Source organism: Aspergillus pseudodeflectus (genome assembly GCF_044049435.1).
Source record: "Aspergillus pseudodeflectus strain CBS 756.74 chromosome Unknown BJX68scaffold_38, whole genome shotgun sequence".
NCBI lineage: Eukaryota > Fungi > Ascomycota > Eurotiomycetes > Eurotiales > Aspergillaceae > Aspergillus > Aspergillus pseudodeflectus.
The window spans coordinates 111389-139140 of NW_027263814.1; the positions used below are offsets into that span (position 1 = coordinate 111389).

General features: G+C 52.3%; 11 protein-coding genes across 11 annotated transcripts; 3 read left to right on the top strand and 8 right to left on the bottom strand.

The window, feature by feature from the left end:
- Window positions 1-216: 216 nt before the first annotated feature.
- On the top strand, window positions 217-1826 carry BJX68DRAFT_136154 (kinesin family protein). Its single transcript, XM_071036382.1, has one exon. The coding sequence runs from the start codon at window positions 314-316 to the stop codon at window positions 1712-1714; it is 1401 nt and encodes a 466-aa protein (XP_070896478.1). The 5' UTR covers window positions 217-313; the 3' UTR covers window positions 1715-1826.
- BJX68DRAFT_269308 (fungal specific transcription factor domain-containing protein) lies at window positions 1751-3876 on the bottom strand (the record flags this gene model as incomplete). Its single annotated transcript, XM_071046304.1, has 8 exons — window positions 1751-1955; window positions 2013-2236; window positions 2292-2753; window positions 2812-3095; window positions 3145-3534; window positions 3617-3719; window positions 3767-3790; window positions 3844-3876. 8 exons carry the CDS (start codon window positions 3874-3876, stop codon window positions 1751-1753), a joined length of 1725 nt encoding a protein of 574 aa, XP_070896479.1.
- Window positions 3877-4641: 765 nt separating this feature from the next.
- BJX68DRAFT_136159 (uncharacterized protein) lies at window positions 4642-6833 on the top strand. Its single transcript, XM_071036383.1, has 3 exons — window positions 4642-4900; window positions 4954-6089; window positions 6149-6833. The coding sequence occupies exons 1-3, from the start codon at window positions 4719-4721 to the stop codon at window positions 6439-6441; spliced, it is 1611 nt and encodes a 536-aa protein (XP_070896480.1). The 5' UTR covers window positions 4642-4718; the 3' UTR covers window positions 6442-6833.
- Window positions 6834-6931: 98 nt separating this feature from the next.
- Window positions 6932-8373, bottom strand: BJX68DRAFT_256910 (putative phosphatidylglycerol specific phospholipase C; the record flags this gene model as incomplete). The annotated part of the gene is made up of 2 exons (XM_071043252.1): window positions 6932-7735; window positions 7795-8373. 2 exons carry the CDS (start codon window positions 8371-8373, stop codon window positions 6932-6934), a joined length of 1383 nt encoding a protein of 460 aa, XP_070896481.1.
- A 1000-nt stretch (window positions 8374-9373) lies between these two features.
- Window positions 9374-12377, bottom strand: BJX68DRAFT_242344 (uncharacterized protein). Its single transcript, XM_071040972.1, has 3 exons — window positions 12132-12377; window positions 9955-12073; window positions 9374-9901 (listed from the first exon to the last, which is right to left on the bottom strand). The coding sequence occupies exons 1-3, from the start codon at window positions 12193-12195 to the stop codon at window positions 9820-9822; spliced, it is 2265 nt and encodes a 754-aa protein (XP_070896482.1). The 5' UTR covers window positions 12196-12377; the 3' UTR covers window positions 9374-9819.
- A 1052-nt stretch (window positions 12378-13429) lies between these two features.
- BJX68DRAFT_277433 (alpha/beta fold hydrolase) lies at window positions 13430-14302 on the bottom strand (the record flags this gene model as incomplete). Its single annotated transcript, XM_071048330.1, has 1 exon — window positions 13430-14302. The coding sequence occupies one exon, from the start codon at window positions 14300-14302 to the stop codon at window positions 13430-13432; it is 873 nt and encodes a 290-aa protein (XP_070896483.1).
- A 1476-nt stretch (window positions 14303-15778) lies between these two features.
- On the bottom strand, window positions 15779-17584 carry BJX68DRAFT_277438 (uncharacterized protein; the record flags this gene model as incomplete). Its single annotated transcript, XM_071048331.1, has 4 exons — window positions 15779-16672; window positions 16720-16841; window positions 16891-17165; window positions 17209-17584. 4 exons carry the CDS (start codon window positions 17582-17584, stop codon window positions 15973-15975), a joined length of 1473 nt encoding a protein of 490 aa, XP_070896484.1. The 3' UTR covers window positions 15779-15972.
- Window positions 17585-17843: 259 nt separating this feature from the next.
- Window positions 17844-20293, top strand: BJX68DRAFT_277442 (putative C6 transcription factor). Its single transcript, XM_071048332.1, has 2 exons — window positions 17844-19763; window positions 19957-20293. Exons 1-2 carry the CDS (start codon window positions 17907-17909, stop codon window positions 20197-20199), a joined length of 2100 nt encoding a protein of 699 aa, XP_070896485.1. The 5' UTR covers window positions 17844-17906; the 3' UTR covers window positions 20200-20293.
- Window positions 20294-22500: 2207 nt separating this feature from the next.
- Window positions 22501-22914, bottom strand: BJX68DRAFT_269316 (uncharacterized protein; the record flags this gene model as incomplete). Its single annotated transcript, XM_071046305.1, has 1 exon — window positions 22501-22914. One exon carries the CDS (start codon window positions 22912-22914, stop codon window positions 22501-22503), a length of 414 nt encoding a protein of 137 aa, XP_070896486.1.
- A 304-nt stretch (window positions 22915-23218) lies between these two features.
- On the bottom strand, window positions 23219-26036 carry BJX68DRAFT_269317 (DUF3659 domain-containing protein; the record flags this gene model as incomplete). Its single annotated transcript, XM_071046306.1, has 3 exons — window positions 23219-23421; window positions 24612-25059; window positions 25119-26036. 3 exons carry the CDS (start codon window positions 26034-26036, stop codon window positions 23219-23221), a joined length of 1569 nt encoding a protein of 522 aa, XP_070896487.1.
- Window positions 26037-26590: 554 nt separating this feature from the next.
- Window positions 26591-27232, bottom strand: BJX68DRAFT_269318 (uncharacterized protein; the record flags this gene model as incomplete). The annotated part of the gene is made up of 1 exon (XM_071046307.1): window positions 26591-27232. The coding sequence occupies one exon, from the start codon at window positions 27230-27232 to the stop codon at window positions 26591-26593; it is 642 nt and encodes a 213-aa protein (XP_070896488.1).
- Window positions 27233-27752: the final 520 nt, after the last annotated feature.

A 27752-nucleotide genomic window follows, 5' to 3' on the forward strand; every position in this document is an offset into this window, starting at 1 on the left:
TGGAGGCGAGAGCTGATGTAGGGACTGGCTGGTCGAAATTATTGAGCTATGCTACAAGAAGTAAGGCGCGCTCTGCCGCTAGCCAGAATCCTTGCATTTTATGGGCCAGGCCATGCTGTGGTCCACTTTGGCTGAGCGATCGGCCGGGGTTTGCAATCCCCGAAAGTCCGGCACAGAAACTCTTTCTATGTGGACTAGGGCCTATAAACCCATTGGGAGCACTTCCTCTGGCGTTTGACATTTGCATTTCTTTCAGACTACGACCTTGCCCCAGCTTCTTATTGGGAATCTCTTGCCTCGCGCATCATTGAAAATGCGCCCCTTTGACGTCTTCACCAGATGGCGCCCGCTCCCAAGAACAGAATCCCAGACACCAACACCAGAAATCGACCGAGTCCATACAAAACACCCCAACGCGCTCGTATCAACATCCTTAGCACCGCCTCATACCACAAAAGTCATCCACTCCCACTGCCGCCCCTGGAAAAGCAACCCCGTCTTCACGCACGTCTTCGAAGCACACGATACCAACAAAACCGTCTTCGACAAAGTCGTCTCACCAATCCTGCCCCGCGTCCTGAACGGAGAAACATGCAACCTCCTCGCATACGGACACTCCGGCAGCGGAAAATCGCACACCATCATCGGGTACGATTTTGAAACCGAGGATGAATTCGGGCTTTGCCTTGCGGCGGCCAGGGATCTTACTGCCGAGGTCGCGCGGCTCAACGAGACCGTGGACAAGGGAAGTGAGGATGAGCTGGGCATCGGTCTACGCATGTACGAGCTGCGTGGAAACAGCGCCTTCGATCTCCTGAATAGCCACTGCAGGTGCCATATCCGCGAGGGGTATGATGGACAGACCCACATCCGCGGGGAGACCGAGGTCATGACCGACGGGCGCGTGCGCGTTCGACCCATTGCCACAAAGGCATGCTGGACGTTCGATGACTTGCGGAGGGAGCTACTGGCTGGACGAGAGCTGCGAGCAACGCGGACTTCGACGGTCCATGACCAGAGTTCTCGGACACATGCTGTGCTCGAGATTGAACTTGTGACGAGGGCTTTACTCGACGCGAGAAATGCGGTTATTGAGAGACAGTCTGAACTAGTTCCTGTTGCGAAGCGTGCGACAGACGTTTATCTGGAGGAGAACATGAAGGCGTTCGTCCGGACGGAGGATGGGAAGTATGTACCGAATCCCGCGTATCAGATTGATCAGGCGCGGATCCATGAGGCGGAGGCGAGGCAAGCTGAGCTCGAGGCGTATGTGCAGGATGCAGAGACCCATGTTGACGAATTGATGCAATCATCCTCGCATCCTTGCCTTGGAGGGAAGTTGGTCTTTGTCGACCTCGCGGGATCAGAGTACTACCACGAGAAACCCATCTCCGGTTCGGCTCCACGGGCCAAGCAAACCCCACAGGAACAGCGAGAGGGGAGACAAATCAATACGGACCTGCTTGCTCTAAAGGAGGTGATTCGTGCGAGAGCGCTGAAGCAGTCGCGAATTCCCTACCGGTCTTCTCCACTGACTATGGTTCTCCGAGCTCACTTTGAGCCAAGTGGTCCAACAAACTCCTATACAGCGATGATTCTGACAGCATCACCCGAGGTAACGCAGTATGCTGCTACGATGAATACGCTCAAGTATGGGAATCTGGTTGGTGTGGCTGGTGAGGATAAAGCTGGAACGGCCGCTAGAAGGGCATAAGGTATTTGCCGTACAGTAGAAGGTGACTAGACCAATTCACAGTGACCTTTCACAGGCTTGTATCATTATTCTCATCATAGCCATAACTGGCCTCAACTCGACCCGCTCATCCGCCGTTTTCTCCACAAAGTCCTTGACCCAGGACAGCAGCTCAGGATCAAAAGTTGTGCGATCGGTTCCCTTTATAATCACGTCGGTACACACGGTCAAAAGAGGAACGAATTGATGGAGGAGAACCAAACTGCCCGCAGCCTCAGTACAGCAGGATACTTTTAAGTTGAAAGGGAATGGAACATACCTAACTCCCCAATGTGCATAGGAAGCCGAACTCATAAATGTCCGTACGGTCTTGAGCGACTGGACGGCCATCTCGGACGACAGCGGGACGACGCCATAGTTGGCTTGGCAGTATGCTTTTGTGCGTGCTTGATCGAGGATAATGAACATCTTGTAGCAGCCCAGCAGGATGTCGACGGAGAACCATGAGTCGATGTGGTTTGTGGTCATGGTGAGGATCTCATCCTATGTACGTCAGATTACCAGACCATCACGTATTGAGAGAGAAAGTGCTGTGTACCGGCTTCCAAAGTCTTCGAATCGAATTCACCTCCTCAATGAGCCCACTAATAAACGCCCCATCAACCTCATCCGGATTCAATACCGTATCCATGTACTCCAGGTACTTCAACATAACAAGCGTCTGCCTCATCGACGCCAGGAAATGTATCTCGATAACCCGCGTAGAAGAATTCTCATCTTCAATCCCGGTGATACTCGGATGCTGTGGAAAATTGACCTCCCATGAACCCTTGGGAATTAGAGCCGGTTTACCAAACGACAGCCTGAAAAGACAGTCTGTGCGGAGGAGATGCCAGAATTCGAAGCGCTTCCGGTTACGCTCTTCCGCTGGCTCGTTGGGGTCGTCTTCGAGTAATGTGGAGTCAACGTGGAAGTAGCCGAGGGCTCTAGCGATCTTGCACGCTTCGCCTAGCATTTTCCATGATTGTTCGATATCCCCGCCTTCGAGTGCCATGGCTATCTAGTTCAGCCAATTAGTGCTCGTTCCTACTCCTGTATATCCACTTGGGTCGACATACCAGGAAACATGCTGCCGACAAGCCTGCCGCCGTATATTTCACCTCGCGAACCCAGTCCCCTGCGAGCGCCAAGGACGTGCGGTAGAGGTATTGTGAGATTGCACTCTTCGCGTCGTATCCGGTCTCGCTCAGAAGAATTCCATGCAGAAGAACGTTGTAGTAAATGATTCGCGAGGTGCAATCTAGCTGGACGTGTGGTATCTCTAGCAGGTCCGGAACGGACGTCAGAAAGTTCTTCTCAAGAGGTACTCGAAACCCGGGGAACTGGTAGTGGTCGAAATACTCTAGTACGCTGTTAGCCTGACCGATGCGCATGGGGCGTATCCGACGTACTCTGTACCCAATCCCGTGCCATCTCCTTGGAGATTGTAGGGATTGTGCGGGGCTGGCTAGTGTCTGGTATCTCTATACCGTCGATAATGGATTCTATCGCGTTGATGCAGCGCTCGTTTGTGAAGAACAACGTTTCAAGCTTTCTCAGATGAGAGAAGGCATCGGACAGATGTCGCGGTCGAGTTTCCGGGTTCTTGATCAAGTCCCACATCTCTCGCGCCGTGAGAGATTGAAACCCGTTCAGATGCTCCTGGGGTACGCTCGTCGAGTCCGGAAGTAAAACGTCAGACGAGTGCGATGAAATCGACATCGAATCCTCTGCGGCCTCCTGATTCAGCTCGCAGTGGTTCTCTAAACGGTCCAGCCGCCTGAGGATGTTCGCGAGGACATCTTTATCGTCAGCGCCGCTATCAATGTGCCATTCTAGTCAGCTACCACTCAGCTCAGCGCCAATACGGAGAAAGCAGCGCACAATCGTCTGACGGGCCGTGTTTTCCGGGGCAGATATCGACACTCTGCGCCGGCCGCTTCACATTTGTCGCATCGCGGATCGACTCGGTTGCATTTAATCTGATCTACTGTTAGTTGAAGCCAATGTTCGGGTACATGGTGATTATAATACCTTCTTTGTCTGACACCGACTGCACTATGCTCCGTGTTAGTTGGCCGGGATGGGGCCAGACGAGGGTGTCCACATACCGAGACTCGCTTCAGATGGTTTCGAGAACTCATATTTTGCCGGTCCCGAGGAGAAATTTTGGTTATCTCTCATGAATCATACCCTCTTTTGTCTGTATTGCCATCGACTGCGCCAACGCTGGTGGGAGAAGGGAAGAACGTTGTCAGGTGACGTTCCCTGCTCGATTTTTCGGCTCCTCCGATCACGTGCCAGGGTATATTTCCTAATCTACCCTTATTGGGCTGGGCGAGTGTGGTAGCCCTCGGCCATCGATTGAGTTAATGAAGTTGCATTCTGCTATCCTATATTCTCACAATTAGATATATAGATATACGTATGAGGATCCTACCTGGGTTTCTTAGATTACCGGCTTGGCCAGTCGTCTTCAGGATATATTGTCGGTGTGTATGATATTCCGAAGACGAACAATCAATAGATGTATAGCGATATAGATGTATATGTTCCAGCCGCTTCGAAAGTGGCACTTTGCGAGATGTCTTTCAAATCACATCTGGTCATAGTCTACGTGGCAATGCTAGGAAAGGAAGATGTTGACCTTCATGTACTAGTTTGATACCGACAGACCTATCGTACATCGATCAATGATTTCCATGACCCAAGACTCCATACCAAGCACTATAAAGGAAGATAAACAGCATTATAAGGAGAGCTAAGTACATGCTCTAGACCGGATGCCCCGGGTAACATGGGTGCCTAGGCAGAGGCCGCCATGCCATGCAACTAGGTGACTAGGGCTAGCGCCGCCCCCGCCAATAAAACGACCTCCCCTGCCAACTCAATCTCAACCTCATCCAGCCCCCCTTCCTCTCAGGCGCCAGGATATCACAGGAGACGCAGAAAATTGCCCGGTAAACCGCACAGCGAAGACAGGAAGATGATGCTCCTCCCATTAATTGCCGTCTGCATCCTGCAGTCCGGATCCGCACTCGCGATGAGCATGGAATATCGCAGACCATACCCGCATATCTACCGCGACGATGTAAACTTCGATTCAACCTGTTCTTCGGATCCATGGTGGGTCAAGCCGATCGCGATCAGTCTGGGAATGGATGCCATGTAAGTAAAAGATGCAGTGGATATGGTACTCCTCCTGCGTACTAACAGCCTAGAACCGCCGCCTACGCCTACTCCTACACGAACGTCAGCGTAATCGCGTATCTAGCGACGGAAGACCCAGACGCTAATCTGACAGCATACGCGGAAGCCATGTACGAACTACGCCAGCGATATGAGAGAACGTGGGACGCGCCCCGGGAAGAGCCACCAGCGCCTGTGACTGGGCTTCAGGGCTGGCTCAGGGATATCTGGTGGGAATATGGATTGTTGTTCGAGGATATATGGGACCGTGTTTCGGGGTCGTGGGCGTCTCTCAGACAAGCCGTCGAAACGTCGACATCACAACTTCTGGCTCCTTCTCGGGTGGCGATGGGTTACCTTGCTCCCGCAATCGAGCTCGCGACATCCCCGCTCAAGGCCGGGGCAACGAAAATCGGCCTGTTCCCCTCCGCCGAGGGTCTTACTGAGTATGCTCTCCGCGATACTCTCACCGTGGCAGTCGCCGTCGCACTCGAGATGGTGAAGGCCAGGGCGCTGCAGGACTCGGGAATTGACATTACCGCCGCCATTGTCCTGTACCCTGACTTTTTGAATCCGTTGGCTTGTAAAACTTGGTGGTTGCATCCTCAATATAACCTTGAGCGCGCCTGTCGCCGCGCAGGGATCGAAACAATGACTTACCAGCCCATGTCTGATAGACTGTTGATTGAATCGTCATTAACCACCTTGTGGGAGACCGAGGCAGCGCAGGGCCTGCATTCTCGGAATCCCATGGCAAACGTTATTATCCTTGATCAGGGTCTGTCAAACTTTGATGTTATGGTTTTAAGCCCTTATTGCTCGATGAGCCTGCCCGTTGAAGAGCTTAAGTGCACCAGTGTGGTCTATGCGTCGATCTTTGGGAATCCCAATAAGAGCCTCCTTCTTGAAGAACTCGAACGGGGTGCCTCATTCAATAGGCTCGCATCTGAGATTCTGCGCACAAGAGCACTCCTTGAGGCGGAGCACGAGGGAAGCAGAGACCGTGATGAAGACGCCGCGGAGGAGTGGCCAGTACATCTCGATGGCTGGTGGGTGGGCGACTTCGCTCAACCGATTTTCCTTCGCTGGGAAGATGTCAAGCGTGGAGACGACCTGTATGAGGATACGTTACTGGACGCACTGCGCGAAGCCCAGTCGTGTGTAATACGTATGTCCCCCAGCCCTGACCGGGCGCTTGCTGAGACTACTATGCTAAAAGCCACACAGAAGGAGCGAACAAATGCGGCGAACCATCCAATTCGACAATCGACGGGGTCGTAATACTCAACAGCTACTGCGACGCGTCACTTATGACAAGCGCTATCACGGAGGCTGTCGGTGATCAGGTCAAGATTTTTGGAGCAACGTCTGGGACTGATCTGACGTACGTCGCTCGACTTGGTGCACGCTATGCTTTGAAGAGACGTGATCGTGCAGTACAACACATGAAGGATCCCTGCCAACAGGCGGACAGTGGTGAGGAACCTGGATTATGGTATTTGATACATGAGGAGCTGTAGTTCATGTCAGGTTCCGGTATGGTGCAGGGAAGGAACGAGGCTCGGGGGGTGTAGAGGAGTGGCCGATCGCTCCTTCTGACCTCGGGAGATTGTTGACTTGCGGGGGAAGGCGCGATATCGGATGGAGGGGCTCCTTCCTAACGCGAAACGAGAAAGAGCAGTATGTTACCGGTGGTCGTAACTTCCTTCTCTGCCCAGTGGGCCACACGAGGAAAGAGCGACCAACCACGGGCCAGGACATGTTTCTTCCCGTCTCATAGAAAGCCTACTTAGCAACGATGAGAGGGTTTAATTCTGGTCTCATAAGCGAAGATATGTTGTCATCTCCTATTATGGACTTTTGGTGTCTATGTAACAAGTCTAATAAACAACGAAGCGAAGCTCTCCCTGCCCACAACATAAATCATGACATCAAAGCATATGTATGCGAGGGCACACATCAATCATCAGCACAATAAGCTTTAAATAACTCATTTTCCTCATCGCACACCTAAACAGCCTCGGGGAAAGTATGCGGATTAGTCAAAGTGGAGGGACTATCCCGCATATGCGGCCCAATGAGATGGTCAAACGCGGGAGAGTGCGAAACACGTGGCGAAAAGTCCTCAAGATCCCAAAGGTATCCGAGCGTCTTCAAGACAGACGTCGCGCTATACGATGCGGACTTTCCAGTTGCAGGGTCGATACCGTAGTCCTCGATGTGGCCCTTCTTGGTGTACGGCGAGATGAGCCAGGTGGGCATCCGGCCACCGAGACGGTCAAAGTTGAATGTGTATGATTCGCCATCGTGTGCGGTTTCGGTGTATGTCTTGTCGTCGGGACGAACGGCAAGAGGGGGAGCGACGTGGTCGAAGAATCCGCCCGTCTCGTCGAATGTAAGGAGAAGGAGGGTCTTGTCCCATTGCGGGCCCGTGCGGAGCGCATCGTACACTTGCTTCACGAGAACCTGACCAAAGGAAACATTGCCGGAGGGATGCATAGAGTTTGTATCAAGACCACAGCAAGAAGGGTTAATGTACGAGAGCTGGGGCAGGAGACCGAGGTAAGCGTCCTGGTAGAAATTCTCGAGGGGAACAACGTTGCTCTTGGCGTTTCGAGCTGTCCAGTCGAAGAAGAGGGCGTCGGAGAGGAAGGCGCCGTTTGTGCCGTCGTAGTTCTTCCAGCTGATGCCCTTTTCGCTGGCGACTTGGAAGATGCTGGAAGTCTCAATGCCGGACACGTCGAAGCTGTGGTCATTTTTGCCGTGGCCATCCGTGACACCAGAGACGCCGCAGAGGCGGTTGGGGTTTGTAGGCTGGAAATAATCAGATTAGTGTTGAGAGAAAGACCAATGAGGGGCACAGGAAAACTAACACCAGGGACACATGAGTGCCAGTAGTTGAATGTCGTGAACTCATCAACCAGATCAACAAGGGTAGGAATTTCGTCCTCGGAGTAGTACCCCAAGACCTCTTCAGCAGCAAGTTTGGGGTCAAGTCCCTTATGGTGAACCAGATGCTGTTCAATGAAGCCTGGTGCCGTAGCCTTCAGGGAGCCGTTGAGGATGGCAGCGTCATTGGGAGCGTATGTCCCATAGAGCTCCATGTTGTACCCTGTAATCGAGTGGTCAGGGTCATGGATGACAGAGTCAAAGTCCTTGTAGAAGCTGCACCACTTGGCACTGCTTGGATCGCTAACATTCTGCAGGTTGCAGAAGGGGCCGTTGTTGACGACGTTGTCGAGGCCTTTGCGCTTGACGCCACCGAGGATGTTGTCAAAGCTGCGGTTCTCGAGGACGATCCACACAACGTTCTCGACCTTATCTTTGAGGTTCGCAATGGACGTTTCGGATCCTGAAGCATATCCAAAAGGAGTCTTGCCATGGATATCCACCGCTGCAGCTGCAGCACTGCTGGAGAGACCAAGCAGGGGGATGAGAATGTTGCCCTTCATGATGGATGTTCAAGGTGAAGATCGATGTGCTTGTCAAATTGTCTCTGGATGTGGTCGTCCACAGCCATTTTATATTCTCTCACGGCACGCTGTCCCTGCATGTGGAGTGGATCTAAGGCTTATGTTACATTTCTGACAGATTATTAGCACTGACATCGCTGTCAAATAGCAAGCGCTGCTTAGGAACACATGTGCTGATCGTTGGAGGTCGACCAAATTTCTTATCTATCTCTTGTATCTTGCTGTGGATCAACGCGCCCACGTGCCCTTGCGCATATTAGCCCCAGTCTGTTGGAGTCTTGCATATCGTGCCGGTTTCGGAACAGTTTCCTGCAGGTAGGATTCCTGCATGGGCGACCAGATTTATCACTTTATTTTCACTGTTAAATGCATCTCGTTGAGTAGAAATACGTCGTTCAAAGTCAGCAGCATTACACATACACACGTGGTTCTTTCTCCTGTGGCTATCAGGGACGTAATGACCATGGACGATGGACCAAACTTGAAGCATGGAACGTGGAATGAACAATGGCCGCGGCCAAGCTTCGACCAAGCTTCCAAGGCTTCCTTGGCCCAGGCCCCACTTGGCCCTGGGCGCATCCCCACCAGCTCCAATCAAAGACTTGGCAGTCAACCACGATCTACAGGCCGATCAATTAATTGGACAGTTTTGTCAACCTACTGGGCGAATCACGTTTGGGATGTCAACCATGTGTTTCGCCAGGGGCATGGACCAACTTCCAAGGCCTACGACATGCCGGTGCAACCGCACATATACGGCTCTCCAACTATCTTCATCCGTGCAGAAACATCCGATCTCAGGGGCAAGAAGGGCATTGACCAATGGTAAGCCTTATGATATGCTCAGGGTTTGGACAGATGATTGGAGGAAGTCCATGTAACGTAAGCCAACTCCTTGTAACTAATCGTTTACAGTTAAGATCTTAGCATGCTCTCAACAGGCAATCCTTCTTTTCGACTGCCGGGTTGACCGGAGATTGTCCTGGGAACCCTGACATAATATCACACAACGGCTCTCACCGGGAATCATCAAATAATTTCCGTCAACTGAGTGGGGAAGAAAAGGCACGTTCAAGATCACGGCTTATGCTAATCTGAGATCGGGTCTATCGAACAGGCGACCAACAAGAGAGTGACCAATGGAGAAAAAGGGAGGAAAGAGCAATCAGACAACACATGCGACAGGATAGCCTGGCTAAACCCCTCGGGCTTCCGCTTATGTAACATAATACTCTGTTCAAGACAGCAGTCAGAAATGAGACCGACCAGAAGAAGCAGAGGCTGCCCTCATAAGCCCGATGGAAAACGAGGAGATCTCAGAGCGATGATTATCAAGTGGATTCCAGGCAGATTTCAGGCTCCATTGTTAATCAGCACCGAAACAGTGCGTGTCAATTAAAAACCCCCGAAATACACTTGACGTAACTAGAGACTACTAATAACAATACCAATCACCGAGGAAGCAAGCCAAAAAGCCGTGAGAATCCCAAGTCTAGGCGGACAAAACCTAAATCCAATTAGCTGCTATTGACCAACTTTGTGGAGCCCAGGGATACTTACTCTTCCGCACTGAGACCAAGAAATCCACCCCAAAAGAACCATTGTGCAATCCACAGAAGGAGCATGGTGATAACCGTGCCCGCGTACAGGAATGTCTCCGGAGATGACCTAGTGTCCTTTTGGCTGGAGAAAGTGCCATACGCGATGGTATGTCCCCTTCTGCTGCTTGCCAGAAGTGCTTCTTCAAAGTCTCTGAGCGTGTCCAATGGTTGAAGATCCCCGTTCATCTTCGTCCAGCGTTCGTGCAAGAGCGCCACCACTTCATCTGAAATCTCGGATGTTGTGGCTTGGGACGTCTGGGAGCATGAGGGGTCGGCACCGCCAGAGTTAGCCAGCCTGTTCATCCTCCGCATAGCACGCATCAGTTGCACGAGAGCCGGACCAACGACAACAAGCCACAGTAGTGCGCCGGCATACATGGCTGTGGCGTACGTCCCCATCACCGCGGTAGATAGACGGCCAAAGTAAAAGCCATGCTCCCGACCATAATTGACTGTCATGAGTATGTAGTATGATGATAGAGTCTGAAGGATCGTTTCTGCGAAGAACAGAGACGCGGCCGGGGAAACTTCCCGTGCGCCGAGCGGCTGGAGACTAAGTAGCAGAATGATGGGCCAAAGCAGACGAGGCAATGAGCACCAGAGAAGCATCAGTTGAATAGCGGGGACGTCTTCATAACCAGGGGTGTTCTGAACGAGCAGGCTATTGACCCCATTGACGAGGAGTTGCAGAGCTGCAATCAACACTCCCTTGGAGAACCAGGACCACGGCTGGGAGATTCGTAGGTCGCCGGCAATAGTTCGATTCTTGCCTCTTATCCGGACGAGCATTGCTGTGAGGATGGTAGCCATGTTGACGATCGCAATGCTTCCCAGCGTCCACTCGTTCCAGGGACAACCCTCCTGTGGATCTAATAGTTTCGACTGCCCGACATTGGAAATATTGGAATCGTTGGACGGCTGGACTGTCCATTTCCATGGTATCATGTCGGTAGGGGTAGGGACAGCTAGTTTACGCCAATTTTCCGGTAGACCGTGCCAGTCCGCTACTTTGCCGCAAAGACCGTGGAGCCACTGAACATAGTCTATCCGGTTCTCGAATACTTGGCAGGAACCCTTGCACGAATCGTAGCTGATACTGTTGCAGAAACAGGCCCTGTCCACGGCACGTCTGACATTGCAGTAACCACTCGAGTCGACCTCACAGGCATCGGTCGCACACTGATCAGTAAGATCAATAACCTGCTTCGGCATATCCGCAAAACACATGGGCCAGTGCCAAGCTTCGACAGGAATGTAGGCAAATTGTGTGATTTTGAGGCCATCTTTCCAGTTCTTAGGTAAGGAAGCCGAACCACAGATGGCATTCATCCATAACCGCTCTTTTGTGAGATCCAGGGCTGCACCTCCTGAACAAGGTTCATTCGCAACATTGAGAGTGAAGGAGCTGCAGAAGCACTTCTTATCAAAATAGTTACCATCTGCGATGTAGCGCCGCACAAAATCGTAACTGGCGGTTTCTGAATCAAGAGCGACCATTGACCGGAAGTGTTCATTATACTCCCAAGGCCGAGCAGCATTTCCTGTGTGGTGGGTAGTACTGGTGAAACCACAGGAGGCCATTACATGCTGAAATGGTTCCATTGATAAAGCAGAACCCGAACCGGTCAGACAGGTTGGTGCCTTATCAATCACGTCGGGGCCGGCGTACCCCCGAGTGAGGGAAGCTGGAGACAGATCCGGCAGCTCGTTCGTGTCGCCAACATCAACGAGCCATGGTCGACCGGTGATGCCCCGAACCCATTGGTACAGTTGTGCTTTGGCGAGTATGGATCTGTCACAATACGAGTAATAAGACCGGATAACATCTGGAGAAAATGCCGTGCTAAGACAGCTGAGCTGGGTCAGCCATTGATGGTGGGTGCAGATGATTGCAAAGTGGTTGGTGCATCGTTTCGCGGTGCATCCGGTCATCGTACTAAGCCAGACACCCCGATCTTGCTGGGCAATGCACTGTGGCATAGGAGGCAGATCCTCGGGATTGACCCAGCCATTGCGGTTGTTTAGTGGGGTCAAGCTCTGATCAGCCCCATTAGGCTCGGTGGAGACGGTACGGAGCGCTAGAGCGGGATGAGTATTTAGCATCGTTGAAGTGCACGGATACCATATGAAACTTACCTCGAGAATGTAGTCCGTTAGCACCTGCTATTAGCAAGACCAGATATACAGTAGATAATATCATCTTGCTGGTGGTGATGCCCAGGCGCCTCGCGCTTCGCAGTGGGCTCAACGGAATCCGCGAAGACCTTCCGAATCCACCTAAAAACGATATTATAGTACGAGAAAAAGGAAGTCAAAGACGGTATAACGTTTGGACACGACTGACAATCCTGCTGCCTTCGTTGAGGCGATGCTGTTCTCAAGACAGGGAAGGTTTGGGCAGGAGCTGAGGTGAGGTGCGGGGTAGCGGAATGTTGACGTGGGTGCCTGAGGCACCTTCAGTGAGCGAGTCAAGCATCTTCATTCCCTTGATACCGTATCAACATCGGACCAATCAAGTCGGCCCCGGAAAGAGTTGTTGGCATCCATGATGCCATGAGGCGCGCTTATTAAGGAGCCGCTCTGATTTATTCAAAATGTATTTTTTAATGGTGTCAAACTATTCGTAAACCTGAATTGTTGGCTGCACGTGGTGCCCATGGTGCCCGCCACCTGTAGTGTGCACTAAGGAATTCTACCAAGGCTCAAATTAGAGACTCTTAGCTCTATATATTAAAGTGGAACAGGGAGTTCCTGAACAACTTTTAGTAATGAAATATTAATACTTGTTGAATGACAGGTCTCTTGAGGATTGGACGTTTTCATGGAGGTAATCAAGCCGCGGGTGCCCTTCGCCCTTTCCTAAGTAGTATTGTGATACCACCCCTGGTGCTTGTTCTTGATAACTGGATTTCTTCTGTCGACTTATTTCCCGTCTCACTATATCCTCACTATACCGTCTATTGGTTCTTACAAGTACCATGATTGTGACATCTTGACCTGACAGAACCAAAGGGCTCTAACAGATGTTGCATTCGAGACCAATAGCGAGTCTAATCGTTGGAATCATTATAGCAAAGGAGCAGGGTTTCAGATTTATGAAGCTAACCAATTCTCGAATGGGATGGGCGGTTTGAAGGGTGAAAGAAGGCTAAAGACTCCTGTACTTGATATCAAGGATATGAAGATTCTGATTAAAGGAGATCCCGAGGACATGGTTACCGAGTGGATCAGTAAGTATAGGGGCACTGTATTCTAGTTGTTCTTTGATCCGAATTCAGAGTTGTGGAACGTGCTGAGTCTCTTCAGAGCAGACAACCAGAGGCCAACTGGCAGGCACAGGGCGTGAAGCATTCATCGCTAAGAAAAGCGGAGGCGGCCGTTGATAGTCAGTTTGTCTCTTTAAATGCACATACTTGAAGCGCACATGGATCGTACTAAACCTGATACTTTTCCAAAAAGCCCAGGACTTTCTCCGCAATCAAGCCAGCATCACTCTCCACAGCAAAATGCCCCGCATCAATCAACTTGACCTCCGCATCCGGCAAATCCTTTTTGAAGGCCCCTGCCCCTTCCGGCACAAAAATCTTGTCATTCCTCCCCCAAATCGCCAAGAGCGGAACTTGCCTCTCCCTGAAGAACTTATGGAACTCCGGATACAGCTTAACATTACTCGCATAGTCCCTAAACAGATCAATCTGGATCTCATCGTTGCCCGGACGCTGCAGGAGCGCGTAGTCGAGGTGGTAGGATTCCGGCGCGATGGTTGAGAGGTCGCGCGTTCCCTCGTCGTATTGCCAGCGTGTTGCTTCGAAGGATAGAAGGGCTCTTTTGAGAGACTCACGCTCTTCGGAGGTATTGTCTCCTGCCCAGAAGTTGCGAATCGGGTCCCAGAATTCGCCAAGGCCTTCTTCGTACGCGTTGCCGCTTTGCGAGATTATGGCTTGGATTGCGTCTGGTCTTTCGAGGGCCAGACGGAGGCCCGTCGGCGCGCCGTAGTCGAAGATGTAGACGATGAATTTTTTGATCTTGAGCACGTCGAGGAACTCGCTGATTGTCGAGGCGAGGCTCGCGAATGTGTATTTGAACTCTGGCGTCGAGGGGACCTCGGTGAAGCCGAAGCCTGGGAGATCCGGAGCGATCACGCGGTACTTTTCGGCGAGGAGGGGAATGAGCTTGCGGTACTGGTGGGAGGAGGAGGGGAAGCCGTGCAGCAGGAGGATGACCGGACGGTCTTTGTCGCCTTGTTCGCGGTAGAAGATGGAGATGTTGGATTTGGGGAGGGTGAGGCGTTTGGTTTGGGTGGACATGCTGAAGTCTGAAGTATGATGAGCTGCTAAATTCGATATGGAGATTTCGATATGGAGATCCACTCGAGGCAAATAGAAGAAATTGAGTAGACGAGTATCCAGGAGGATAGGGCACATTTATATACCCTCCCACTCGGACACTCGGCCCAAAGCCATGGAATTAATCAGCCTGACAAACACACGCTGGCTGTTGAGAGTACGATGCCCATGGAACATTAAACTCTGCTTTGAACTGCAGCGGTGACGATTGACCACCACAATTGAAACCGAGTCTGGGAGCTGCATATGCAGGCGGAATCCAGCGTTTTCTTAATCAGGCTTAGTGGCTTGAGACGGGCCTAGCCGGAAATAGAAAGCGCTGGGGTTGTGGCTGCAGATGTCAAACATGTCGATCCATGGATCGTGTGGAGGGTGATTTTTATGACGACGTGAAGCCTCTAGACATATTCTGGTCGCTGTACCGGTCGATGTGAGGAGGGGAGGGGGAGGGATTGTAAACCGGTGGAAAGGCATAAAAATCGCCGATGCCTCGCTCTATTCAGCGTGTTGTTCACAAAAACCTCGAGAACATTTTTGTTTGTCTTTTCCACTGCGTATCATCAAGGATACTTCTGCGTCAGATCTACATCTGCCTTGACAGGAACAACATTCACCAAACCATCTACCGTCAACCATCCACCATCCACAATGACAACAATGAAAGCGATCGTGATCTCCAAATTCGGCGGCCCCGACGTCCTCACCATCCAGGATGTGCCGAAACCAACCGCCAAAGAAGGTCAAGTGATCATAAAAATAAAAGCCTTTGGAATCAACCACGCAGAGATGTACATGCGGCAAGGCGACTGGGCCGAATGGATGCCCATCAGCGGCATCGAATGCGTCGGCGTCGTCGACTCGTGCCCGGCTGGCGAGTTCGCAGTAGGCACGCCCGTCGCGAGTCTAATGGGCGGGCTTGGTCGCACGACTAATGGGAGTTATGCCGAGTATACGTGCGCGAATGTGTCGACTGTTGTTCCGCTGGGGGAGTCCGGGTTGAGTTGGGCGCAACTTGCTGCGATCCCGGAGACGTATGCGACGGCGTGGACGTGTTTGTTTGGGAATCTGGATCTGAGGAGTGGGCAGAAGTTGTTGATTCGGGGCGCGACTTCTGCGCTGGGTCAGGCAGCGCTGAATCTTGCTGTTGTGAAGGGGGTAAGTGTTGTTGCGACGACGAGGAAGGAGAGTCGCTTTGCGCATCTGAAGGAGCTTGGTGCTGAGCGGCCGGAACTCGAGGGTCCGAATTTGTCTGAACGTGTGACGGAAAAGTTCGACGCTGTTCTCGAGCTCATTGGGAACAGTACAATCCTTGATTCCCTGAAGATGCTCCGTCGCGGTGGTAAAATGTGTCTTGCGGGGTTTCTGGGTGGATTGGCTCCAGTTCAGGACTTTAATCCGCTTCTGCAGATGGCGAGCGGAGTGCACTTTAGCTTCTTTGGGAGTTTCGTTTTTGGACAGCCGGAGTTCCCACTCTCGGATGTGCCCATGGACAAGATTGTGCAGATGGCTGCGGATGGAAAGTTCAAGGCGGAACCCTCGCGGGTCTTCAAGTTTGAGGAGATTCGCGAGGCGCATCGGGTGATGGAGGCGAGTGAGGCGATTGGGAAGATGGTTGTTGTTGTTGTTGATCATTAGTTTGCAGCAGTTTCTGGAAATAGTTTCTCGTCCAAAGAATCCAAAGAATGCCCCAGTGCCTCGGAGCTCCAGAGAAAGTCCAATATCATATTTTTATATTCCTGAAATGTCGGTATCTGCAGCACGTTCAGTACCTGCGACAACTGCCCTGTAAACCAGTCCCTCAGTTCTTGGTGTAGACACGATGCACTCGCACCAACCGTCAGAGTCCAGACAAGATAAAAATTCGTAGACTCGATGTAGACCGGGAGATAAACGCCCTGTAGAAGTAACTGTAGTTTGGATCCATACAACTGACCCGGAATCGTATCGACACCGAAAAGGCCCCGCAGTTCCGTGAGGTAGATAATAGCGGCAAGGCGGAAGCATTCTATTAACCGGTCGTATAAACCGCCGTAGACCATAGCACGGGGTCGAGATAGAAGAGCGTGAAGGAGTGGCGATATGTGGAAGCCGGGGAAGATAATATCGGTCCACAAGGCCCTTATTGAAAGCTCGGACCGGATAATATCATGCAATTCAAGAATGCTATTGCGAATCTGGGAGATTGCTATTCCTGCTGTATATACCTCATTTACTGTATGGCTGGGCTGATGAAGAACGTCAATGTTCAGTTGACTCCGAACAGAAAGAATCGCGAGCGGTTGTGGGTACCGAGGAACAGTGTCTTGCAAGTAAGACCCGTTGACATCCACCCTATCAGCGTTAGATAGTAGTTACCCGAAAGTTCCAATAGACTTTACCAATAGACCATGGTCCTTAATAGAGGATTTGGATCCAACGACCGAATGCCTCCTCTACAGTCGAGGATACGGTCAAGGCCATTCATATGGACGTTGAGGAGACCTGGATCTCTGAACATATTCTAGGCCACCAATTAGAGACTGCCAACCATCAAAGAAACTTGTACTCACCGCATAACACGCAAAGGCTAGAACAACAGCGATCACCTCATCCGACGTGCATGCCGTAGGGTCGGCTAGTCGCGCTTGCAGGGAGTTTGTCGCCTGGATAGAGTAGGCGTAGGAATCCGCACTGCCGCTGCCGAGGAGGAGGCCCAAGTGCCTCGAAGACGCAGAGAGCATTTGAGAGAGAGCAATTGTTTCCCGCACAAGGTCTAGGAAGCCGATCTTGTTCATTGTTCGGAACATGGGGCAGGCTCCGTCATACACTTGCGCTATCAGTTGCGCTCAAGAACCAGGAGAAGGTATTCCGAGACTTCAGTAACTCACTGTGATCCCACAGCTGACGAGACCGATGAGTTCCATTGATTGGAAACGTCCCAAAAGGATCAGATCGATAGGTGTCTAGCAGAGACGCTGGGCTTGGGCCACGCAACACTAATGACTGCTCTGGGTCGGCGGCATGTAATGCAGCAGCTGTCGGTTGAACAGACCCATCGAGTAGTGGAGTCACGTCGAGCTCGATAGTATGATTTTGACTCTCTTTGGGCTGCGTAGAGCGCCGCTTGTAGTCGACCATCGCGTGGCTTCGCACACGGCGGCGAGTTGTATCATCTCCAGCGACATTGTTCCCAGAGACGGTTATAAACTCAAACCGTGTGCCAGAGGTCTGGCGCCTGCCTCGACTATGTTTGCCTGGTCTCATCTTTGGACTTGTAGGCGGGTGAGATGGAGGAGAAGGTCCAGCGAAGCCCGTGAGTGTAATGATACGTGAAATACGGTAAGCGGTCCCGTGACTTGGTTAATTTCGGTCGCTCGCGCGAAATCTTTGGCGTCTCGGGCGTTACACGAATGCGGGGAACCGTCCCTGTCAGCCAGCGCCATGAAACATCTTGGCGCGGGCCCACGATCTCTTGTCAGACTTGGCCTGGACGCTCGACCCTTTCGCTTCCATTTGCCTATGCGGTCTCTTCACTAGAGCGTAAAGCCGGGAGTCGTCTTGCTCCTCGCTGGACCCCGATCTGACCATGTCCACGCGCCTCGTTCCGATCGCTCCTGCCTTGACTTCGGCACCGCTGGGAGAGCCTAACATATCCCGATCGAAAGCTACGAAGCCTTTCAACTGCCAGCCTTGCGTGCGCAAGAAGATAAAATGTGACAGAAATCAACCAGCATGTTCTGGGTGTACAAAAGCAAAGATTCCATGTGCTTATCTAGCTCCCTTACCACGAAAGCGAAAGCAACCTCCCCAGGACGATGTGTATGAGCGGTTGGCAAGATACGAGGCCATTCTGAGAGAAAATAACCTTCTTCCAGCTGACACTGCACTGTATCCTCCTACCTTGGACGAGGAGACATCGTCTAGTCCAGAGAAGAGTGGTCCCTTACCAGAAGCGCACCCGCCCGGCAAGCGGTACATTGACTGCGTCCTTCTGCTCGGAGCTGGAGAAGGGGATCTCTGCCAAGTTGACGACTCGGCCCAAGACACCTCCAGTGATAATTCTCCATCAGATTTTCCTGAATCGCTGGCCACGCACTCCATTTGTGGCACTGGTATTGGAACCGCTCGCTCACTTATCGAATCTCACCCTACCAGAGAGGAAGCTATGAAGCTCTGGAATGCGTACGTTGACAATGTCGACCCTCTGTGCAAAGTATTACATACTCCAACCGTGAAGGAGATGTTTGACAGGGTATCATTCGACCCTGCCACTGCTTCACAGAACGACGAATGTCTGCTCTTCGCCATTTACCACTTCGCCGTGTTCTCCATGTCAGAAGATAGGTGTCTTTCGAATTTCAGCCAACCAAGGAACCATCTCATGCCGAGATACCAGTCTTGCGTCTGGCAGGCCCTACTCAATGCGTCTTGGCTAAAGAGTACCGCGATGCCAGTACTCCAGTCGTACACCCTGCTCCTCATAGCCCTACGCACGCAGGTTGATTCGCACACGTTTTGGATTCTGACCGGAATTGCCATTCGTCTGGCACAGCGTATGGGCCTGCATAGGGACGAAGAAGCACTCCGACTACCGCCATTTGAAGCGCAGATGCGGCGGCGGCTCTTCTGGCAACTGCTCCCGCTAGATACCTTTGCCAGCCAGGCTTGCGGCGTCGGGATTTCTTTGCCGCCTAACAGCTGGGACACGCAGCCTCCGCTGAACGTAAACGACAGCGACATCTTTCCTAGTATGAGGGAGCAGCCTGTCGAGCGAAAGGGCGCAACACAGATGATCTTTTGCCTCTCACGTTTACAGATACATAATTTCTATACGCGGAAGGGTGTGAAATCAGACAGTGCGGGTACAATGCAGTCCAAAAATCCGGAAGAGGTGGAAGCGGCCATCGGGGAAGTGGAAGACTTGATCGAAACAAAGTATCTTCGGTACTGCGATATCGTCAACCCGCTCCACTTTCTCACGTCTGCAATGGTGCGATCTGCAACGAATGCCGTTCGAATACGCGCCCGGATGCCGTTGCTGCTCAAAGATACCAGCACACTCGCGGAGCGAAAGGCGCTCAGTACACTTGCCGAAAGGATCCTTGATACGCAAAGCGCCGTATACAGCAACCCATCCTTGGTGAAATTTCGATGGCAAACGCAGACCTTCTTCATATGGGATGCGCTGCTTTGCGTCCTGCGCTGTCTTGCGGATCCGGGATTCTATTCCGCATTGGAGCTGACACGGACTTGGGACAAGGTGGCCGAGGTCTATTCTAATCACCCGGAACTTTTGAAAGGAACGCGAACACTTTATGTCACTATCGGCAACCTGACCTTGAAAGCATGGCGTGTAAACCCTCTACCCGGTCCTACGGCGCAGCTAGCGTTTATTGATGCGCTGCGTGCCCGGTATGAGGCAGTAGCCAACACACAACCTGAAGTCAACGGCTCGGCAAATCCAAGCGGAACCCTCGATGGTCTCGCAGCTCTTGGTGACGTTTTTAACAACAGCTACTCAGATCTAAATATTGACGGCCTGGGGTCGCCGGACTGGGAGTTCTGGAATCAGTTCCAGTATGGAGAGACTTGAACAAGAGCGGAGGTTTCTACACTACTGTACAGATATAAACAAGATCACCAGTCTCCACTCCATCACCGCCTATCCAGCAGCGAACCTCGAAACACCTCTCAGCCTTGCCCCAAACACCCAAAAGCCGACCGGCGCAGTCCACCCAATAGCAACCGTAACCAAAGCTAAAACGCTGGTCCCCCACGCATACCCCAGAGAGTCATACATATACGGCGCAAAAAGCGGAAACCCAAATCCGGCCAGGCTTCTCAGTACCGCACACGCCGCCAGTGCACTCGCCGCGTAGGTCTGGTAGCTATCGACAATATATGTCTGCATCCCCTGTAAACAGGATATTGTTCCCGCGGTGTAGATCAAAGCGCCGATATTCGGCATAATCCAGTGTGTTCGCCCAATACTCCACGCGTACCAGAATAGACCGATTGTGCCAAGGACAGAGCCGATAAACAGCGATGGCATTCGGAACTCGGGCGTTGTGATACCGTTGTTCCTTCTTTTCAGGGCGTGGTATATCCTGTCGATGAGTTTTAGTTGCATGAAGAGGCCGACGAAAGAGCCTATTGCGATGGAGAGGTAATTCAACCCGGCTATACTGGGTGTCTCGTTATAGACCTCAGTCCAGATCTCCGGAAACGTCGCGAACATGAGATACGTCGTCCCAAAGAGGTAGGCCATGTACAGGGCCATGGCAAACACAATCGGCTGCGTTGTGAACAGCAAGATCGGCCGGGCGAAAGCATGTAGGAGCTTGGTCATGAGGGCCTGAAGTCTCTCCTCCGTGTGCGGATTCAGGTTCCCCGTCTCCTTGGCGAGACGTTCACACCGTCTGCGAAGGATCGTGCCCGGATGACATTCGCGCAGACATAGAAAGCCGATAACCTGCACCACAACCGCCGCCGCAGACGTTGACCAAAATACCCATCGCCACGTCGAGTACTGCGCGATGAATCCGCCGGCTATGGGGCCGAGAACGGGTCCCAGGAGTGGACCGAGCGTGTACACGCCCATGGCCTTGCCGCGTTCTTCGGCGGTCCACATGTCACTAGACGACGACCAGTTCTTAGTATATGTTTCTTCGATGCTGCTGTAGTGGTTGGAACTTACCTAATAGCACCGCCTCCTATGGCCAGCGGCGCACTCCCTCCAATCCCCGCGAGGAATCTGAACGCAAATAGCTGCCTCTTCGTCTGCGCGAACCCACAGCCTAGGTTCCACGCTGTATACCACAGGTTGCTCACTTGCAGCAGCCGAACACGTCCATAGAGCTCCGAGGCCGGGCCAAAGAAGATCGGACCTATAGCGTACGCAAGAATGAATATAGCCATGGAGAGGTATATTTCGAAATTGCTGTGCATATGCAGCGATTCGCCGAGGTCTTGCATTGCGGGAGCGATCATTGACGAGGAGATCGGCGAGATGAAGACGAAGAGGGAGACTGTCCATGTATTCTTCCACTTTGTGCTCTTGGGCCAGTTCTTGGGGTTTTCTGGGTCGGTCTCGCTGCTCCATGTTGCGAGGTCCGGGTCGCGGTCTTGGGGTTGCTCGAGCGCTGGTGGTTTTGATGCTTCGAGGTCGATTTTGTCTGGCACCGGGTTGGGCCCCTGATGCAATTGCTGCTGGAAGCGCATGATAATGGTTCACGTGGTGGGATTGCTTCAGAGGGCCAGGCAAAAACAAAAAATCAATGTTCGGCTGCCCTGGCTGCCTGGAAGATGGGTTGATATAGATTTCACCATATATCGAACAACCAATCAGTGCACGAGATTTTGTTTCGGGCCCGGGGATGCGCCAAGGCCCGATGCAATGCCCAATCACGACACGTTGGTTTCGGGACCAGAGCCCGGGCCAGTTTTCAACTATTTACTGTACAAAATTTCAGTCAGAGTCGTGACTGTCGTATGCGAATGAGCAAGTTTATCCAATACACGGGTGCATACACGGATAGACTCGGGCCAGTGGGCCGGTGAGCGAGCTTTGGGGGCGCGGCGTTGAATCTTCGGCCTTCGTGATATAGTAGATATACCCCCGGCCCCGTACGTCTCGGCTATCCAAATATCGCTCATTACCAAGAAGCAGTATCTTACAGGGAGGCCAAGTCTAGCCTTTACAAGAGGCGAATTGAATGAATGGTTCCAAGCTACACAGGCCTTTGCATTCGCACAACGATATGGGGAAACACCCCTGATAACAAGTGGGACAAATAACCCACATTAAGGCACCACCAGGCGAGATACAGGAAAAAGAACATAAACAGCAGCATTATCTCAGCCCCAGTCCTGTTGTCCGCCAAACCTGCGTGGCCTGCCCCATATTACCACTAACACCAGTTACTACAGCCCCCCAAAAAGTCTATACGTCTGACGCGATAATATTTTAGCGTTTACGGATAAAGACTTTTGCAGTTTAAAAAAATCGATAATTAGATGCCGTCTTCTTACCTCGCACCACACGTTATATATCATTGCGGACAGCGACAACCACGACCATGTTGGAACTAATCAGAAAATCATTCCCTGATATACTCAAGCGGGCCAAGGGTTGTTCGCTGCCAAACTATCACGAGACGACGCTCTCACCAACAACAGGTTTACTCCTGCCCTCGCCTGTCCTCAACGTGAACAACCCTCAACGCCTTTGCATCCTCATCGCGATACCCCCTCCCAATCAACCCGGCAACCATACTCGGCGCGCCCTCGCGTACCGCATCACCGGGAACATAATTCAGAACATCCTTATGATGCCCCGTAACGACAAATCCGCCTACCTCTTCCTCGGAAAGGTCAATGACGTTGAAGTCGGCCGACGGTGTCGCTACGTGCACGGGGCCCCAGACTTTGAGGAGATCGATTGCCTGCGTCGCGAGGTCGTCGGTTGTGGGATCCATGAGGATAACAATCGTGCCCTTCTCGAAGAGGACCCAGCTTTTTGTGCTTCCGGCGGAAAGGATGGAGCGCCAGGTTTCTGGGGTGCAGATTTGGTGGGATGCGTCGTTTTGTGCCATTGGGGCTGATTTCTTCTGAATCGTCCGGAGAGGGTGTGGTGTTGATGATCGTGGACTGACTCAAAACTGCTTGCTATATGGGTTTTCTGTATTCGTGGCTGGCTGGTGTGTAGAATCCAAGCTTTGGGACGAGGTGATGTTTGATTTCAAGAGGCTCAAACTTATGGCGGGGTCTGCTTTCGCTTTAATACGAGCAGCTGAAACAGCCGCTAAGATGATCAGGTGATTCAGAAGTAGAGGCAACAGGGATCGGCCTGGTGCCTGGCCTCAACGGGGCGCCTAACTCGTATTCCAAGATTCATGGTCAAGTATAGTTTAGCCTCAGTCGAAGACCGCGAAATCTGCAGAATCGCTCGCGCTGGATCTCCACGCAGCGTGTCTTGAACTTGGTATGCGTAAGGACCGTATTGACTGAGTCCTGGATGGCGGCAACGCTGGATGTATCTGTCTTCAAGTTTATAGCAATCCCAGCCCATTCGCCCCGTGCGCAGATCTCAGACTTATCCTCTATAGAAAAGTTAGTATTTTATGGCTGCGAGTAAGATTAGCGAGAGGGAGACTCACGACCCGAATAGGTCGATAGATTGACCGAAGCCCTAAATTCTGCGACTCTTGGTTGCATTCGTCGGTGGACGATTGATTCCGTTTCATCTTGATTCTCGTCAAACCTGCCCTGGCAACCGTCGATCGTCGCAGCTGGAGAGCGGGGAACGAAGCCAACTCTTCCAAATAAGGACGAAGAAAGGCAAAAGCCAGATGCGCGGCACATCCGCATATGACCGGGCTCGGGGGATGCAGTCAGGGCACAGTGGCCTATCAACAGGCAGTCTACGCATGCGCCTCATTTTTCAGCCGAGTGCCTGCGAGCGCCTGAGGGGTGCGTTGTTCCAATAACCTAGTCTATGAAGATGGCTGAAACCGCGAGCACTTTTTGCTGAACTTCTAGTTGGCGAATGAGGAGTCAGATGGCCCTCTCCAGCTGCATGTTACGGCTCTCCTTCGCACGCCCACCTTTGTCCATCGAACAAGGCTCCATTGTCCCTTCCCCAAAAACCTCTTCCCGTAAGAGGGCTGAGGGTTCCTTGAATGTTGAATTTGTTGCCAATCCCAAATAACCGTGTCTCCGTGAGTGTTGATCTGCCAGATCGCCGTTGCGGCAAATGGTTCGCGATGAACGAGCCGACATGCACCTGATCAGGTCGAGAATCGGAGCTTCCGGATTGATAAGGATGGACAAGGGACTAAATGTCATAGTGTCGCGGTTGGCAATAGGTGCCGTTGTATTTTAGGGGTAAGTTTTGAAGGTGGAACAACAGGACTAGACCTCGGACTCGAGACTCCGGACTCGCGGGCAATCCCTCGCGCCTTCCATGTTGGTAGGTACTTGAAGAAGCTACGCACTAAAGCTTTCTGAACCCTCCTTGATTAAACAAGCCATTATAGACCGGAAATCCTGAAGAGGACTCGAGACGGAAACCCAATATTCTACACGGGGCACCCTCCCTGCGGAGAGGACTTAGGGCTAGCGATTTCTGGCAGATCGTTCCCGTACCATCAGTGGATTGTGGGCCATGAGCTATGTGAAGGTAAACCATTCGGTCGTCTAACGAGCCTGCGACACCACTCGACTGATGGATTACCGGGGAATATTGGTTTGAAGTATATTTCTGGATATCACATTATGGACTAATTAGTACTTCCAAGCTCCAGTACCTCGATCACGGCACCTAGGCCGAACTCTTCGAGACGATGATATACACCAACCCTGCGCAATACGAATCTCAAAACCTTGCCGATCCCTAGACTATTGAGTATCCGAGCATAGAGCCCAACTACCCTAAGCGCAATTGTAACAGTGATATACAGTGGTGGCTCAACAAGCAGCGTTATCAGGGGATGGACGTGTTGCCCGGTAGTGGAGTCGGTGATGAGTTGGCAGGCATTGTCGATGGTCTCGACGACGCTCTCGCCAAGCTCTTTGATCAAGTCTGCCAAATGTCTATCCACGGGCTCGGCGTGCTCCGACGTATGAGCTTTAAGGGCGGTATCACACTCCTGCAGTGCGAGTCGGGCGTCTTCGACAAGGGGTTTCAGGCTCTTGGCCACTTTTTCGGTGTCATTCCGACTCTTATCGGGCTTATTTGCCTTTTATGCCGCGTCAGTAAACTAGGTCCAGCCAGGTTGAGGAGAGTAGGGATACGTACTAGCTTCATCTGACAACGCAGTGGCTCAATCGCGTCTCGCATCTGCCGCACTATAGCATACATCCTCTCATCCTCAGGAATGAGCTCAACGCCCCCAATGACCGTCCCATTCGCATCGCGTATCCGGCCATCTCTGCCAATCTCCCTTCCCACGACCGCCGTCTCACCAACCACACACGCAATCGGCACCCCCTCAGCATCCATAACATTGCCCTGCTTATTAGCCTTCAACCCCTCAACAACCCCAAAGTCCTCCCTCGTTCCCTCCTCTCCCTCCCCGCGAACAACGTCAACCCGCCCAATCAAGTCCCCATCCTCATCAAGAATCTCCCCATCATCGTCAATCGTCTGCCCAATCAGATCCTCCGGCTTCCCCTCAACAACCCGTCCAATAACCTCTCCATCATCATCGAGCACCTTCCCATCGTCAGACACAGGAAACCCATACAACTTGGCCAGCTCAAGATGATGCCTCTCTGAATCACCCACCATCAGCACAGTCTCCCCACTACCCTCTTCCTCAAGGTACGCCGGGTCATTCGTAAGCCACACCTCGCGCGTCGACTCGTGCGGGAACACCTTTGACGAACTATGGCTGCGCGTCTGCAACGGACGGCGCAGATGCTCAACCTCTTTGACGGCAAGAGCAGTAGCAGCGGTAGCACCCCTCGGTGCACCGCCCCTCCGGCGCAGAGGCGCCATCCTGGTCCCGGCGGCGAGATTCGCAGCCTGTGCACCGCGAGAGCGGTATCCGGCTAATCGTCTCGCGCGAGCTGTATCACCATGTTTTCGACTGTGTTGGTGCTCGGGGATTTCGGATTGGAAGCCCTCCGAGACGACGGGGCTAGAGGGCGTTTGCTCGTCTCTGGAGACGCGAGGGTTGCGGATTCCGGTTGGGTGGGCGAGGAGGGAGGTCATTTCCGCGGAGCTTCTTAATTATATTTAGCTTTCCCGAGTGCGGTCAAGATTGGGATGAGAACGTTGTCTGTGTTGCTCGCTCAGGTATTCCCGATGAGCGAGAGCATTGGAGATTGCGAGGGGTCTCAGAGAGACGTACAAGACGCGGAGCTGGGGTGTTTAGAGTATAAGATGGCCAATGTTGTAGGGTGGACCTAGCAGTGTACTCTGAGTTGAGAGTGGAGATATTGCATCATGACTCTAACTTGCAGCCGCCAACCAACGCTTCCTGATGTTCGTTCCGAGATCGTGCCAGGGTCCGATAGTAAATAACCTCGGGTTGACAATTTGAGTGGATAAGTGGTACCAGGGACAGAACAGTCATTGGGAAGAACAGAATTGTGGTTGTTCCGTTGTATGCTCTAGACCAGGGAGCCCCTTGGCTCGATCCAGACTTCGAGTGAGACCAGGGCTTGTGTGTTCATGTGACACTCTCGGTCTAACCATAATATTGCGTAGATCTTATCCAAGGTACCCACAACCCTGTCTGTCAACTTAATTTTAAGGTGTAAGACCTAGATCCTGAGCGCCCATTCGCCAGCAGAAACATGATAACCAAACCCTAACTTTATCTCGATCTCACGCCCTAGACCAATAAGCCAGTGCACCTCTAACTCCATACCACAACCTACCAACCCTCCCGAAGCACAGAAGAGACGGTAGGAAAAGGAAGGGAAAACCCACAACAAAGCCAACGTCAAATCGCCCCGAATCTTCGCCTTGAGCTCGACCTCGACATCAAGGTTAACATCAAGCCGTAGCTTCAACCCCGACGACTCCCGAGGTTCGAGATCCTGCACCTGCGACTTCTCCTTCTCCGAAACCTCCTGCTGCGAGATCTGCCCGTTGTCCATCGTCGTCGAGACATGCCGCGAGGTTGTCCCCTGGTACCGCTGCATTGCACCCGGGTCGCTCTGGATCGTGTGGTTTTCTGTTATGGAGTGTCGGCGGCGTTGGTGCGACGGGTTTCGGGAGGGGGAAGGCGTGGTTGTTGAGTGTTTGCGGGATGTACTGTATTGTTGTTGTTGCTGCTGCTGCTGCTGCTGGCCTGGGTTCGAGTCGGGGCCTGGAGAGGATGTACTGTAGACGTCATGGGTATCGTAGGTATACTGCGTGTGAGGCTGGGGCTCTCTTTGAGAGCGAGGATTGTATGCCATGATGGATATTGTTCAGCCGATTGTAGGTACTAATAATCTGACTCGGGGCGTTTGGGGTATAAGGAAACTACTCTCCGTAGCTTAAGGGTAGCTGAAGACATCAGAGGCGCAGGGAATGACACAAGTAGTCCAAACAGAAAGATGACCCTCCTATGATAGCTCGACTTGGACGCCACCACACCAGAAAGGCTAAAATCTCATGTGAACGGGAAGCGGGCCGTGGGCTGGCTTTGGAGTTCCATGTCTTGATGTGTGGTTTTAGGTTCGCGTCCCCCCAATAAGAACAGCGTGCTCAGCTGTCCGGCTCGGATTCAGGGCCTCCCGACGCCTGGAGGGCTGGGATTCATCCCTGTGGCGTTTTCGGCGTCGTCCCTGGTCCTCCACTCAGGGTTCGCTTGGAAACCCTAGTCCATCTCTGCAAGGCACAAGATGTCTGAACCCTAGTGCAGCAGCACAAACCTCCTGTGGAGAACGCTATCTGCAGATCGTGGGCCCTGGCTCGATAAGCTTACTCTAGACC

Excerpts from the sequence above, each read along its gene's own strand:
- BJX68DRAFT_136159 (XM_071036383.1), top strand. The coding sequence starts at position 4,719 with ATGATGCTCCTCCCATTAATTGCCGTCTGCATCCTGCAGTCCGGATCC. Across the intron at positions 4,901-4,953 it reads AGTCTGGGAATGGATGCCAT|AACCGCCGCCTACGCCTACT; the intron begins GTAAGTAAAAGA and ends CTAACAGCCTAG. Across the intron at positions 6,090-6,148 it reads AGCCCAGTCGTGTGTAATAC|AAGGAGCGAACAAATGCGGC; the intron begins GTATGTCCCCCA and ends AAAGCCACACAG.
- BJX68DRAFT_136154 (XM_071036382.1), top strand. The coding sequence starts at position 314 with ATGCGCCCCTTTGACGTCTTCACCAGATGGCGCCCGCTCCCAAGAACA.
- BJX68DRAFT_242344 (XM_071040972.1), bottom strand. The coding sequence starts at position 12,195 with ATGATATTATCTACTGTATATCTGGTCTTGCTAATAGCAGGTGCTAAC. Across the intron at positions 12,074-12,131 it reads TAACGGACTACATTCTCGAG|CGCTCCGTACCGTCTCCACC; the intron begins GTAAGTTTCATA and ends ATCCCGCTCTAG. Across the intron at positions 9,902-9,954 it reads CTTGGTCTCAGTGCGGAAGA|GTTTTGTCCGCCTAGACTTG; the intron begins GTAAGTATCCCT and ends AATTGGATTTAG.
- BJX68DRAFT_277442 (XM_071048332.1), top strand. The coding sequence starts at position 17,907 with ATGTCCACGCGCCTCGTTCCGATCGCTCCTGCCTTGACTTCGGCACCG. Across the intron at positions 19,764-19,956 it reads TAGCCAACACACAACCTGAA|ATCACCAGTCTCCACTCCAT; the intron begins GTCAACGGCTCG and ends GATATAAACAAG.